The sequence below is a fragment of the Podarcis pityusensis genome, assembly GCF_964106645.2.
Source record: "Podarcis pityusensis genome assembly, chromosome: 3".
NCBI lineage: Eukaryota > Metazoa > Chordata > Lepidosauria > Squamata > Lacertidae > Podarcis > Podarcis pityusensis.
In genome coordinates this window covers 95,695,031-95,709,556 of record NC_138026.1, presented here as the reverse complement: position 1 = coordinate 95,709,556, position 14,526 = coordinate 95,695,031, and the positions used below count along the sequence as shown (strand labels likewise).

General features: G+C 40.1%; 1 protein-coding gene across 21 annotated transcripts in view; it reads right to left on the bottom strand.

The window, feature by feature from the left end:
* The window catches only part of ESRRG (estrogen related receptor gamma), a 483,548-nt gene that overhangs the window by 133,221 nt on the left and 335,801 nt on the right, over nt 1–14,526 (bottom strand). For all 21 annotated transcript variants that reach the window (XM_081000562.1, XM_081000567.1, XM_081000563.1 and 18 more), the window contains one exon: nt 4,408–4,524. In XM_081000562.1, the coding sequence (XP_080856688.1) occupies nt 4,408–4,524 (117 nt within the window). The remainder of the gene's footprint in view (nt 1–4,407; nt 4,525–14,526) is intronic.

The following is a 14,526-nucleotide window of genomic DNA, read 5'->3' as shown; positions in this document are numbered from 1 at the left end:
CTGTATTTTATTGCTTTATCGTTTACCACCCAGAGCACCCACAGGACTGGTTCGGAAAAATACATAACTGAATAAATAAATATCTCTCCCCCTGCAAACGCCTTAGAGAAAGTGTGAGATAAAAGAGTATGATTTTGCCCTAGACATGTATATTGGCTTATATCTTACCAATATCAAAGTCATTCTCCAAATGTTGATCCTTGCGTAGCCAAAATGGCATCACCAACACAGAAATTCTGGGGAAACCCCAAGGTTTGCAGAAGAACAAAAAACCTTTAGAAGAGCAAACCAAGGAAGGGAATGAGAACTGAGCATGCTCGGCGGCCACAGAGTGCTAGCTGACTGCTACAAGAAAAATAACAGGTGGTGGTGGAGAAATGGAACTGAATGAAGTATCCTGGAAGGTGATATGGCTGGCGGGAAGCCTTAATAGGAACACTCCTCATTTCAATAGTTAGTTTTGGGTTCCACCTGAAGCGATATCTATAAGCAATGTCTATTTCTATGGTTTATTTATTAAAAGACTTATACACCACTTTTCACATTATGTATCAAAGCAGTGGACAACTATACAATCAACCATACCAAAATACACGTTTAATAAATGAGATCCAGTGCTGAGGGCCTTCTGGTGGTTCCCTCACTGTGAGAAGTGAGGTTACAGGGAACCAGGCAGAGGGCCTTCTCGGTAGTGGCGCCTGCCCTGTGGAATGCCCTCCCATCAGATGTCAAGGAAATAAGCAACTATCCTACTTTTAAAAAACATCTGAAGGCAGCCCTGTTTAGGAAAGTTTTTAATGTTTAATGCTGTATTGTGTTTTTAATATTCGATTGGGAGCCGCCCAGAGTGGCTGGGGAAACCCGGACAGATGGGCGGGGTATAAATAATAAATTATCTTATATACCACAAAGTAGTAAACTAAATACATAAATAAAAAGGGAATCACTGCATGGAAGAATTAAGGTCCAGTAAAGACTTGGGAGAACGAAAAAAGGTTTTTAATTCCCTGCAAAAATACATCACTGAAGATGCTTAGAGGCTCTCTGCTGGGAGGAGACTGTTCCATACTATAGGTGCCATTTTAAGAATGTGGTTATTGCTAGATAGACCAAAGCAGGCCATGGAACCATCAAAGATCTTAATAAATGAGCAGGTTCATAGGAAAGAAGGCATTATTTCAAATAATCTTAAAAGCCAGAAGTAAAACCTTCAACTGGATTAGGTACCATGTTGGCAACCACAAAAGAGGTACTGCATTGTAGGATGATCCTTTGAGGAGCCCAGTAGCTGCATTCCACACTATATTATATACAGTCAGAAAGGTACTCTCACACATATGACTTCATTCTGCAGTGGGAATTTTGTAATGAAAAGGTCAAAAGTGTTTCCCAAGTATATGGCATTTCAAATTGGTATCTTGCTGGGCATGGAAAGCAGTATGCTGGCTTTGGTCCAATTCACCTGGGCTCTTTTTCTGTTACGACTAATTCCCAATTGCTTTAGTGCAAAAGTTTACATAAGAAGCACAGTGAATGTTGTTCTCAAGTAAAGTTCAAGAAGAGAGAGGTTTCCATCAAAGCTGCTGAAATTTGATTTTATTTCAGGTATTGTAGTTAATTTCTTTTTAAAAAAAATAAAGTAAATAGATTTAGGCTGTCAGTTTTTAGTCACACTGTGCCATCAGCTTGTAACAACTGATGCAGCCAATGTGGCGGATGTAACAGTAAATTTTATTACTTACTGGTAATTGAATTGAGCAGGTTTACCTTTGAATAGATTTCATCCAGCATGATATCTGACATGCTGCATGGGATTAAAATCTTTGTTCTATACATTAAAAACACATTGGAGACACAGTGAGTCAATCCTGTGTAAGTCCCGTGTAACCAACATTTTTATAGAAATGATAAACTTCACTTAACATCCCCCCCAATAGAGATTGGCTCTATTTCACAGATCTTAAATAAAAATCCACACATCAGCATTCTAGTAGTAGTGAAAAAGAATAGTGTCAAAAACACATTGAGCTGTGTGATGTGTCTTGATATAAACAAGCACCATCACAACCTGAGCAGACTGAATAGTGGAGCCAAGGAGTGAAAAAGGGTGACACCTCCTGTTAGCCTCTGAAATTGGCCCCTAAGAATCATAGTACGGTCACGTTAGCAAAGGTGGGCACTGCTGCATGTTCTCAACCTGATGTGATACACAGCCCTGGTCTCTAGTCTGTTCTTAACTTCTAGCATTTCTCATGAGCATAATATTGATGTATCAAACCCATGTTTAAAGGTAAGGTAAAGGGACCCCTGACCATTAGGTCCAGTCGTGGCCGACTCTGGGGCTGCGGCGCTCATCTCGCTTTATTGGCCGAGGGAGCTGGTGTACAGCTTCCAGGTCATGTGGCCAGCATGACTGAGCCGCTTCTGGCAAACCAGAGCAGAGCACGGAAACACCGTTTACCTTCCTGCCGGAGCAGTCCCTATTTATCTACTTGCACATGACGTGCTTTCGAACTGCTAGGTTGGCAGGAGCAGGGACCGAACAACGGGAGCTCACCCCATCACGGGGATTCGAACCGCCGACCTTCTGATCGGCAAGTCCTAGACTCTGTGGTTTAACCCACAGCGCCACCCAAGTCAAAGGCCAATTATCTCATAATGTGAAAATCCAGAAAAGTTTGCCTTCAGAATTGATTTTTCTGATTTGTAATGCTACTGGTAGCAAATGGAAAGTGTGAAGACTACCCTCGAGTACTCGGTTTTTCTAAAGATTATGACTAATTCTTTCATTTTTATTTACTTTCAGAAAAACATTGTCTCAATTCAGATGTAATGGGAAACTATGGTTTCCTACTATGAGAATGAGCTGTGGTACGCTTGCTCCACTTTCCATTCTTCTCTTTTTTCACACTGGGAAAAGGAGATAAAGACTTCCGCATTTAATTTTAAACTAACCACGGTTCCCCATAATCAATCTGTGCTTTCATATTATGGCTTGTTCACACTAACCATAGTTTAAACAGTTCCTGTGTTTGGATGTCATGGGGAACTTCGGTTAATTTAAAATCATTTCACTACATGGTGGCAAAAACAATAGCATCACGCTAAATGGTATTGTGAGTCAGCCCTAACAATGGTTTTCTATTCCAGCTGGCCAAGTATGCTGAACAGTGCAGTCTGTTTGAAAAGAACTCATATTCAAGTATGTTTTTTCATGTTCATCTAACACTTCCATTAAGGTTTTCATAATACAATTTTGTGGTATGAAACAAATTAGGTGTTCCACACAGATGAAGCCCTATCCAGTTCTGAATAAAAAAGGCAAATCCTGTATCTCTTAGTGAAGCAAAATCCACTGAATTAGTCAGGCTTTTTTCCGGAGTAAGACTAAAGGCAGCAGGCTTTGGCTCACATGATCATAGCGTCTGCCAAAGCAACCACACACAGTATGAGGTTTATTCTTAGTAAGTATAATCCAATAAGAATATGTCTGTAGGTGTGTGATAGGCCTAATTTTTTCTGCCATCTCTGTCAGCCCATATTCTTTCTGGAACAGCAGTTGAGGGGAAACTGATTATGTGCAGTAAAAAGTGTGAGTTTCACTTTCTAAACTGAAAATCAAATTATTTTTCACTGCAAACTGCACCTTAAAGCAACTACTCAACACACAGCATTCTTTATTGGGACAGCTCAATATTGATTTCACTAGATAAGAGCAGAAATTTATGGCACACACTGAGACCCGGATGCATCTCTGATAGAAGATGAGCACAAACAAACCTCAAAAATAAAGTAGAACAACAAACAAAAGAAAACAGTTTTGTTCTATTGTGACACACCTGTAATTTTAATTCGAATAGCTAGTTCTGATCCTAAAAGCCCAAATGGTTTGCGTCCTGGGTGCTTAAAGGAATGTCTTTCCCTTACGATCATGACAACTTCTGGAGATTCAGCACATTGCTTTTCTAGGACTTTTTCCACAGTGGCACTGCCCTTTAGAACTCCTCCTCTAAGGAATACCATCTGGCCAGTTTGTTCCAGACTTTTAGGCGATTAGTGTTTCAAGAAGGTATTTGTATTAGAGGGAAATAAGTAGTGCTGGCTCTATTTAGTTCTGCTTCCAGTTTCTAGTTCTCTTATACTGGATTTGTACTTTGCTGTAACATTACAACAAACCCCAGAGCATTTTCAGCAGTAGGTCCCACGCTTGGTGGGGATCACACCGACTGACTGTTGTGCATGAACTGGACTGCAGTTCTCAGCATTGTTTTGGGAAGATAAATTGCTTTGTTTTGTTTTAGTTATTTCTACAAAAAGCAAATGTATCTCCTGGCCTTCTGAAATCCAAGCAGCACTCAGGTCAGCTCACAACTATTAAACAAGTACTTAAGACGCAATCCACCTTACCTTCTTTCAGCATGCCAACTTTTAGACACTTCATAAAACGACAGGCTTGGCAGGACTTGCGTCTGCGTTTTGTAATTTCACATTCATTTGTTGCTGGGCAGCTGTATTCTATGTTACCTGTGGCGTTCAGGGTGAAGAAAAAAAAGAGGAAACCATTGAGGATTATTAGCAATCAAGTTCTTGTCATAGAAGCATAGATATTGCAAAAAAAGTATCTTTATTGCTAAAAGTGTACTTTGTTTTTTTATTCCCCTAACACCAGTCTCTAGATGACATACAGCAAATTTAAAGCATAAATATAAAAAAGACATAAATAATTAACACAACCAAACCCAAACTGACCTCCAAAAAGAAAACATTAATATTAGCAGCTTCTGAAAGAAGCAACCACATCATATAAGCCATAGTATTCAATTCAGCATATTACATCAGATGCTTATGAGAAGAGACTGGTTTTAACTAGGAGCCAAAAAAATTTTTTTCCCCTCAAAGCAACATACAACCAAAGATATAATAAGAGTTGTTGCCAAGCAGGCCTCACTGGAGAGTGTTCCATGGGGGGGGGGCACAACAACAACAACAACAACAACAACAACAACAACAACATGAATAAATAATAACAGAGTTAAACAAAATAATGCTCTGTTTCCTGGAGGCATCACATAGGCCAGTGTAGGAAACAGATACTAGGCTTGATGGATCTAGCAGGATTCTTTTTCTTAACTTGCCCAATGCAATATTTGTAGTATAAGCTCAGCTGTTTGCTGTATTTGTACATAACCTGAAATTCACAGTTACACTCAGAATGATGCTGTTTGTGATGTTAGTACTTCAGGGGAAGAATAAAAACGTCTCTCCTCATCAGCGCTGCCCCATCTCGCTTTAAAGGTATTTTGTTACTTTCTAACCCTTTCCCCCTGTGATTAAGTGCATTAGTATCTTAATGAAAATGCATTCTGTTTATTGCTCTCTTGGGAAGTGGGAGGTCATCACACCAAATGCATAAATTGTCATCAGAGACAGTCCAGGCATAATTGCAATTTTGCTGCTCCATGTTTGCTGCACTCAGAGTCCACGGAAGTCCCCTGAAACATGCACAGATTCTCGTAATTAGCATAGAGTCTGCCTGGGACCACAGCAGTGATGAAATATTTCAGAGTTAATCACACTTTGTAAACACTGATTTATATTGACTACCTTTCTCCAGACTGATGTCTCCTCATTAAATATCACATTAGCGGATTGCAGGATTGTACAAAGATTCAAATGCTTTGCAACTGCTAACTCAACAAAGAATAATACTATGCATGCCACTGATGTTGCAAAATAGTTATATATTTGTGGTAAGAGAGCCCCACATGCCGTAAAATTTAAATGCTCAGCAGAAACAGCGCACTAAATTAGTATTTTAACTCAACACATATTGGGGTGGGGCTGGGAACTGAAATATTTTGCACCATCTTATCTGGTCTGTGTAAGTCAGCCAAATCCACTACAGAAGTGGAATACACAGCCACCGGGAGGAGCACAATAATTCAATGAATTTGCATGGGTGGTGTCAGAAGAGGATGAAGGGATGTAAGGCTTCTCCCATCTTGATACACGTAGCCCCATCACCACCACCACACTGTTGGATCCTGTGGTTATTTGGAGGGCGGGGGGAATACACTTTTCACATACAAATTATAACTGAATGGTACACTGGAAGTTAAAGCAAGGCTGTAATTCTTAATCTACTTCCTTGAACATTAAATCCATCAAAATTAATAGAGTATACTTTAGAGAAAACATGTTAAGGATCCTATATAATGTGGAATATACTCCCCCTCCCCTTTCAGCAATCTAACATGTGGGGCAAAGCTTTCCTTTCCCCAAATATGAACTTCACTGTCTTGTCTGCCTCTAGCAGATTTCGTGGTTCCATCATTTGAAACACTGCACATACGTTTGGGTTACTGTGCAGCTTATAGTATGCCTGACTCAAGATGAAATCAAGCACCCACAATCCTGAGCATATAATCTAACGTATATTGAAAGCACCAAGCTAAATATGGTTTGCATTGGAACTACAACATGCAGAGAGGGAGGATTTAATCCTTTCCTACCCTGCCATGATCCTGATCAGGTTAACACTTCATGTTAATTCTTGTAAAAACCTTGGCATGGTTGATAAAGGTACGCTTGATGTCATATCTAGTTTGGCCCTAGGTTATTATGAAAAGCCAGTCATTAACAGAGTGTGTTTACATAGGGTGAGCGTAGCCATTTCTTTTCAAGTCAGGGAACAATCCTGCTTTGCCTATTTTGGCATGTGATACTGTCTCAAGCACATTTTCACACAACAACAAAATGCGCCTTTGAACTTCTCTCTATTGTGTGCATGTGCAACTGTTGCTAATGAAGAATAAATAGTGCCACAGAGCTATTTTTAAATTAAACATCTGTTCTAAGCAACATATATTTTACATTCACATTACAGGCACAGGAAAATCAAGAAGTGCCCAGTTAGAAATTCAACTGCTTTGATGTATATCAACAGGTGGTAGCAACAATGAACACGGCATAAAAGATGAGATGCAGCCTGAAGTTCCAGCTGAATATCAGGTGCCAGTCATTTCCTAAACTTCCCTGAGCCAGAAGGTGTATGGAGGTGGTTATGTATTGGTATCAGGGAGAAGAAACCAACTTCATATTTGACTAGTATGTAAGTGGTATTTCTATTTGTGCTGATGCTTGGCCAAAAGCCACATGGTGGGCTGAGTTCCATTCCCCATTTTCTGGTATAATATAACCATTTCACATAGTGCAATTCTCACTTACATTTCTGTTTTGTCAACCCATGTGGATCCCAGTTTTTCGATTTTATTTTATTTTTTACAAAGATGCATCTCACAAGCCAATGCCAGAAAAATGTGAATTGCTACCACAATGTCACTAGAGAAAACTGATCCTTCCAAGCAGGGGTAAAATAAAACTAGCACGATGAATGCATTCTTAAATATGTGGTTCTGTTGATCTATACTGAACCACTAGTCCAAATTTTCCAACATTTCCCAAATATGACCAGTTTTTAAAAGCTTTAAGCATGGATCAAGGATCCATTGTTTCATAGACACTGGAGTAGATTATCTGGTAACAAAGTTCCATGCTTGCACAAATAAAATGCCCTTGAAAGTCCTATTTCATTTTTTGTACTTGTCTTAAAAATGAAAAAGAATGTTATACTAAAATTGTGCTGTTCCATGCATCCATTCCACTATTACATAGATTTAAATAAGAGTTCAAATTTCATGTACCCTGAATATCTAAGGTTTCTTTTATTGTCTTGTTCTTCTTTAGTTTATTACAAACTGTAGAACAGGGATGGCTAACCTGTGGTCCTCAGGATTTTTGTTAGGCTGTAACACCCACCATCCCCAGCTACTGGTTATGCTGGCCTTGGCTGAGGATAGCTGGTAATCAGACAAGTATCTGGAGGCTCACAAGTTAATCAGCCCTGCTATAGAGACATCAAAATGTCTTTGAAGAACCTCTAGAAAATCTGCCTATAAGTTTTCTCTCCATTGATATGTAGACTAAGATGTATACAAATGTTACAGGCTGTCAAGAAGAACAATACACTCTTTTTGGCACCTACTAATGTTTCTGTCTGGACAAATCTATCCAAATATGTAGAATGTTGGCATGTGCTTTAATCTAGTTTTTAGCTTACTGTTGATTTTAATTAATTTTTGAACATTTTAAATAGCTGCTTCTAGCTGGGTTTGTTTGTTTTTACTGATAATTTCATTGTTTTATTCTTCTTGTAAACTACTTTGAGGTGGGTTGGGTTTTTTTGCAATCAGGCGTTATATAAATTTTATGACATAAATAAAAAATAAATATTTCTGTAACTAGACACACTAAATGAGGGCAAACCTGTACATGGTGCAAACTTGAATGAACCTACTTTACACAAAATCAGCTGGGCAGCTTAAGGCTTTTACTAGAGCTGACAAGAATGATAGAGCAGTTTATAATCTCTTCTGGCTGACTTTCAGAGAGCCCTGCATGCTGGTTACTTATTTTAAAAAGACTTTTGTACAATTAGTTTGGAGGCGATATAATTTTTTCACTGACAATTTTATATTCTTGCATCTAGCTGACTGAGAGAATAACAGAGTGCCAGGGCACAATTTGTATCTTCCTTTCAGTGGCACGATGGACTTTTACAGTTTGGCACTTAAGACGTGAATAATGTAGTGTTACATCTTACAATAACAATATATTCACTAGGACAAAGCCCTGTGTTGTGAAAATGCAATGAGATCTGTGTCAGATTAGAGTTTCTGTTCTTGCTCCACATACCCAGGAATGCTTATTTTTAGTGTTTTTGTGAAATTTCAAGCAATGGTTTTATTTTCTTAAGAGGGACAAAGGAAAATGACATATGGTTCTACAAACAAAATTAGTCCCTATTAAAAACTGGACACACACAAAATCAAAGAAGGGGAGGCAAACTTGAGTTGATGACGCTTGAGTTGTGACACTGTGGGTAGGTGGCATCTGGGTCTAGAAATTAGGAATCATGTTCTGGATGGGATTGCACTCTTCCTTAAATAGCAGGTGCATAGTCTGAGAGTGCTCACTGCAAGATGGCATGTCATACATGAATGTGCGGAAGCAAGAAAAATCAGTTTCCTCCGTGCTCTGTGCAATTGTCAGACTAGCACTTGAACAGGAAATACATTGCTCCTGGAAGAAGCAATATACTCTTCTAGGCTCCAGAATGGCTCTTTCCCCATCCCCAGTGGCTCATCGCTGTCTGCCCAGATACATTTTCCTGCTAAACAAAGTTAACTAAGAGATTAGGAATATGTTTGTACTGCATGGGTACAGTGGTACCTCATGTTACATACCGTCCCCCTTACGAATGCTGCGAGTTACGCACTCTGCTAACCCGGAAGTAGATGCCCCTTGTTGCGAACTTTGCCCCAGGATGCGAGCGGAAGTTGTGCTCCGGCAGCACGGCAGCAGTGGGAGACGCCATTAGCAAAAGCGCACCTCATGTTACGAGCAGTTTCCAGTTACGAACGGACCTCTGGAATGGATTAAGTACATAACACGAGGTACCACTGTATACCTTTTGAAATGTAATTTGAATTTGGTTCCCAATTTGGTACCTGAAGTAAGGACAGCAGAAACTTTGATTGAAATGTATCAAGCTTAGGAAAACAGCCATGGTACCAAACGTTGGAAGCATATAATAGTGATGCAGATTTCGCATTTAATACTTTTAAGACTGAGGGAATATACTGACCTCCCTGTGTATGAAAGAAAGGGAGCATTGCCAGTTTGCTCACCTCCACTATTTGGGAAGTAAACAGCCAATGAGTGTTCCAAGACTTAGTATAATGGAAGGTAAGTCCTAAATACAGAAAGTTTTTGGTCTGTTCAAGGGTATGACTACTGAAAGTTTAAGTTAAGCCTCCAGCAATGGAGGTGGTGAAAATGAATTACGGTATATGTAAAAATTCCATGTTGGTTTTCTGACATGCTTTTTTAAAAAAGGCTTTTGCAATGAAGAATGGAACCTGGGTACAAGTTCAACTTAAACCAGGTTGTTAGGGAGAAAGCAGCCTTGAAAGAGAGTGACCAAGGTGAAAGAGTTTATGAGCAATGTATCAAAATATAAGTACAATGGTACCTTGGAAGTCGAACGGAATCCGTTCCAGAAGTCCGTTCGACTTCCAAAACCATTGCGTGGATTCCGATTGGCTGCAGGAAGCTCATGCAGCCAATCGGAAGCTGCAGAAGCCCCTTCGGATGTTCGAGTTTGAAAGAACGTTCGCAAACCGGAACACTCACTTTTGTGAGGGTTTGTGCCGTTCACGAGCCAAAACGGACGAGTACCAAGGCGTTCGGGATCCAAGGTACAACTGTGTGAACTATTGTTTAGAGAAGAATAAGGGGGGAATGTGATAACACTTTTCAAATATCTAAAAGGCCATCGCACAGAGGAAGCTAAAGACTTGTTTTCTGATGCCCCAGAAGCCAGGGCTACAGTTAAGTTACAGGAGGGTTGATTTTAGTTAAACATTACCAGAATGGCAAGAGTAATTAGACAATGAAACTAAATACCTAGTGGGGTAGTATGATTTCCCTCACTTAAGGTGTTCATCCAAAGGCTGGATAACCAACTGCTGGGGCTGCTCCAAGCTTTTCACTGATGATGAAAACTTCCAAGAGTCGGTGAGATGGTTATTAATTTTATTTATTGACTAAGACTACAGATGCATGGCTTCTGATTTGAGTTCTGCAGGCCAGCTGTGCATGTAACAAAATCAAAGTTCAAAGCAGTGACAGCTCTAATAATAATAATGGCACTGACCAGGGCTACTGTCTTCTGTGCTATTAATAAGCCATGCTTCTTCTTTCCAATATTTCTCATTGGCTTTAAAGGGCCAGGCACAAGCTACACTCTTGTGCTATTGCCCAGTAATCAGAGAGGCCTTTCTGCATGACCAAACAAAGTATGTTCCAGCCAAATTTTATTCTTTGGCCGATATCCATGCAAGTTGATCCAGCACTCATAGCACGGTACTCCTTCTCTATGTATAGTGTGTAGAGATGTGTGCTATAGACATGAGAAGGACAGCAGAAAAAATAGCAAAGAAAATTAAACTTATGAGACAGATTTGGCGATCTCAAGCGCTAGAAAAAATAGTGCTGGACAAGCAATGCAGCCATTTGCCTTTGTATAAACAAGGTAGCAGGCAACCGCTGGAGAAATAATGTGGGCATAACAAGATTACTCTGTGCAATCACAACAGCAATAATAGGTTCAATATACACAGGAAGACTATCCTTGTGGCTTGTACAGAATATTGCATAAGGTTCCTTCAGGATCAGACCAATCTAGTCCACCAGCCTGCCTCCAACACTGGCTTGCCAGATCCCTCCAGAAAGCTCATAAGCAGGACACGATGGCAAGAGCCTTTTCCTGCTCTACGACCTTCAGAAACTGGGATACAGGAGAATACTGCATCCTAAGCTCATTGTTGTTGTTTAGTCACAACTGGGACACAGGAGAATACTGCATCCTAAGCTTCTTCTTCTTGTTGTTGTTGTTGTTTAGTCATGTCCTACTCTTCATGACCCCATGGACCAGAGCACGCCAGGCACTCCTGTCTTCCACTGCCTCCCACAGTTTGGTCAAACTCATGCTGGTAGCTTTGAGAACACTGTCCAACCATCTCGTCCTCTGTCGTCCCCTTCTCCTTGTGCCCTCAATCTTTCCCAACATCAGGGTATTTTCCAGGGAGTCTTCTCGTCTCATGAGGTGGCCAAAGTACTGGAGCCTCAGCTTCAGAATCTGTCCTTTCAGTGAGCACTCAGGGCTGATTTCCTTAAGAATGGATAGGTTTGATCTTCTTGCAGTCCATGGGACTCTCAAGAGTCTCCTCCAGCACCATAATTCAAAAGCATCAATAAACTTGGGACCAAGTAATTAGCAGATTGCCTAATATAGGCAAGTGCAGTCAGTGAGATTGGAAGAGACTCCAGGGGATGAACCGTGACTCACAGATTGCCATCTAGTGGCAATATAGAAGTGGGCCTTCTTTGTTCTCTAGAATGTTGTCACCCCCTACTGCTCAGGAGGCTCCATCCACAGCATGTCTCAACTACTTTCTAAAAAAAATAATGTATCTTTTTGTCTGAGAATTTCCTGACTATCAACTGCTGACTTGTACTGGTTATTATTTTCAGTATTTTACAGTCCAAGTGTTGTCCTTTAGTTATGATGACTTTATTTGCTGGTTATTTATATTATTTGTATATATGTATTGAGCTCTTTTAGACTTCTTGGCTCTTTGGACTTTTCGAGACTTTGACTCATCACTGTAAGCCAGCTCAATATATTTATATATAGTAAGTAGTCTGTAAGTTGACTAAACAATAAATAAATGATAGATGTCCCAGCTTGTTAGTCAATATCTATGCATTAGACCTATCTTCCATAAATTTTCTGATGCCTGTTTAATGTTACCTAAGGATAAGCTTAGTCTTGTGGCATCTTATGGCAGTAATTCCATCAGTTAAATTATACATTGTGAAAGTATTTTCTTTTGTCTGTCCTGAATCTACTGCCAACGATTTCACCAGTGACCCTCAAATTCTAGCATTATGAAGACAGAGGGCAATATATATCCCCATGTCATTACTAATCTAACAAAGCTGTATGGCAGGAATGGGGAACCTCCAGATCATGGTCCAAATATGGAACACAAGTCTTCAGAATCTGGAACTTGGAGATTTCCAGGTGTCTGGCTGCAGAGTTCCGCTGAGGAACTCTTTTCCTTCCATTCCTCTTTTGTCCTTAGCTCTGCCCATCAGTGGCATACAGGCATTGATCACTTTCCGCAGGAAATGCAGATTTCAAGGGAGGCAGGGAGGACTTCTCACACCTGCTCTATGCTGTCTCTCTCCAACTCTAAACCAGTAATCTAAATTAAACACTTCAAATGCTTCCCCCTATTTCCATATGGAATGTGCCCCTAATAGTGAATCATTCTGGCTGTCATTTTTCAGCATAATTTCTATCTCCATTATATCCTTTTTGTTGTGGGGCTATCAAAAGTGTATACAGTACACTTCATAAGTAAGTACACTTATTTGTTTTATTTATTTATTTATTTATTTATTTATTTATTTGCTTGCTTGCTTGCTTGCTTGCTTGGCTTTTTCTTATGTTTGTTTTTGGCAGAGTTTGTGACCCCTTTATTTACCCATCTGACCAAGGCTTTTAAAGCACAGCTTTCTTAGCTTTTATATCTTTCCCTGCTCATTTACTAAGCTGACATCTCCCTGGAGTTATTTGTACATGTATATTTTATCTGATCATCTATTTAGTATATTCAAAATAACTTCTGAGCACACTGAAAAAATTACTCTTTTTTTCTCTTTCATTTCATTTGCCAGAAGTTTCTTCTTTTGAAATCAAATGCAGCCATGCTGGACATTCTGGGTTTCTGATTAATTCAACAGCACTTAACATCTCATACCATATCCTGGGCATCCATCAGAATTAAGTGAAGGATCACCTCCCCTCTCCTTGACTCCAAATCAAGGAGGGCTACGAGGGCTATTAGATGAGATACTAGATCTCCTATTTCACAGAATTTTGGTAAATAGCAGCCATGGAGAGGGGATATTTTAATTGTGGAAACTGTGCAGGAAGAAGGGATTAAAAAGGCCTCCCAGTTTGGAAATCCTCCACACACCATGGCTATTTGCCAAAAAACTTAGGAAATGGTAAATATATTCAGGTATCTGTTGGTCCCAGCTCCTGCCAACCTAGCAGTTCAAAAGCACCCTAAAAAGTACAAGTAGATAAATAGGTACCGCTCCGGCGGGAAGGTAAACGGCGTTTCCGTGCACCGCTTTGGTTTTGCCAGAAGCGGCTTAGTCATGCTGGCCACATGACCCGGAAAAACTGTCTTTGGACAAACGTTGGCTCTCTCGGCCAGTAAAGTGAGATGAGTGCTGCAACCCCAGTGTCGTTTGTGACTGGACTTAACTGTCAGGGGTCCTTTACCTCTACAGATCTGTTGGTCTGATGTAATTTTGCCCTAAGGCACAACCATATCACATCTGCAACACTCTGAATCTAGTTAGATGAGTGACTTGCGGTACAATGCTCTCCATGCATTTACTTCCCAAGAGTAAATCCCACTTACTTCAACGAGGCTTACTCCCAGATAAGTGGAATAAGGCAGAAGCCATGGTTGTTTTGTGCACTCACATAATAGCAATCCTGAAAACTTAAAAGTTTGGGTAGAAGAGAACTACTTCAGTGTTCAGTTGAGTAATCAATTTCAAGAAATAGCGTGAGGCAGGTGAAATAGATCCATCATTGCCTGCTTGAAACATTCTTGGAAGGAAATGCTGATACAAAGGCTTTACTTATATAAGGAAGGTGAATGATTTAATCAGGTAATGATGGATTCAGGTGACACTGTGTCAGGTTCACTGCAGGTATGCCATCTTGGCACTGAAGCCAAGGTCCATGTAATTTGGTAAGCCAAGGCCTCTATTATTTAAAAACCACTCTCTCAGGGCTACGTAAAAATGCCTATA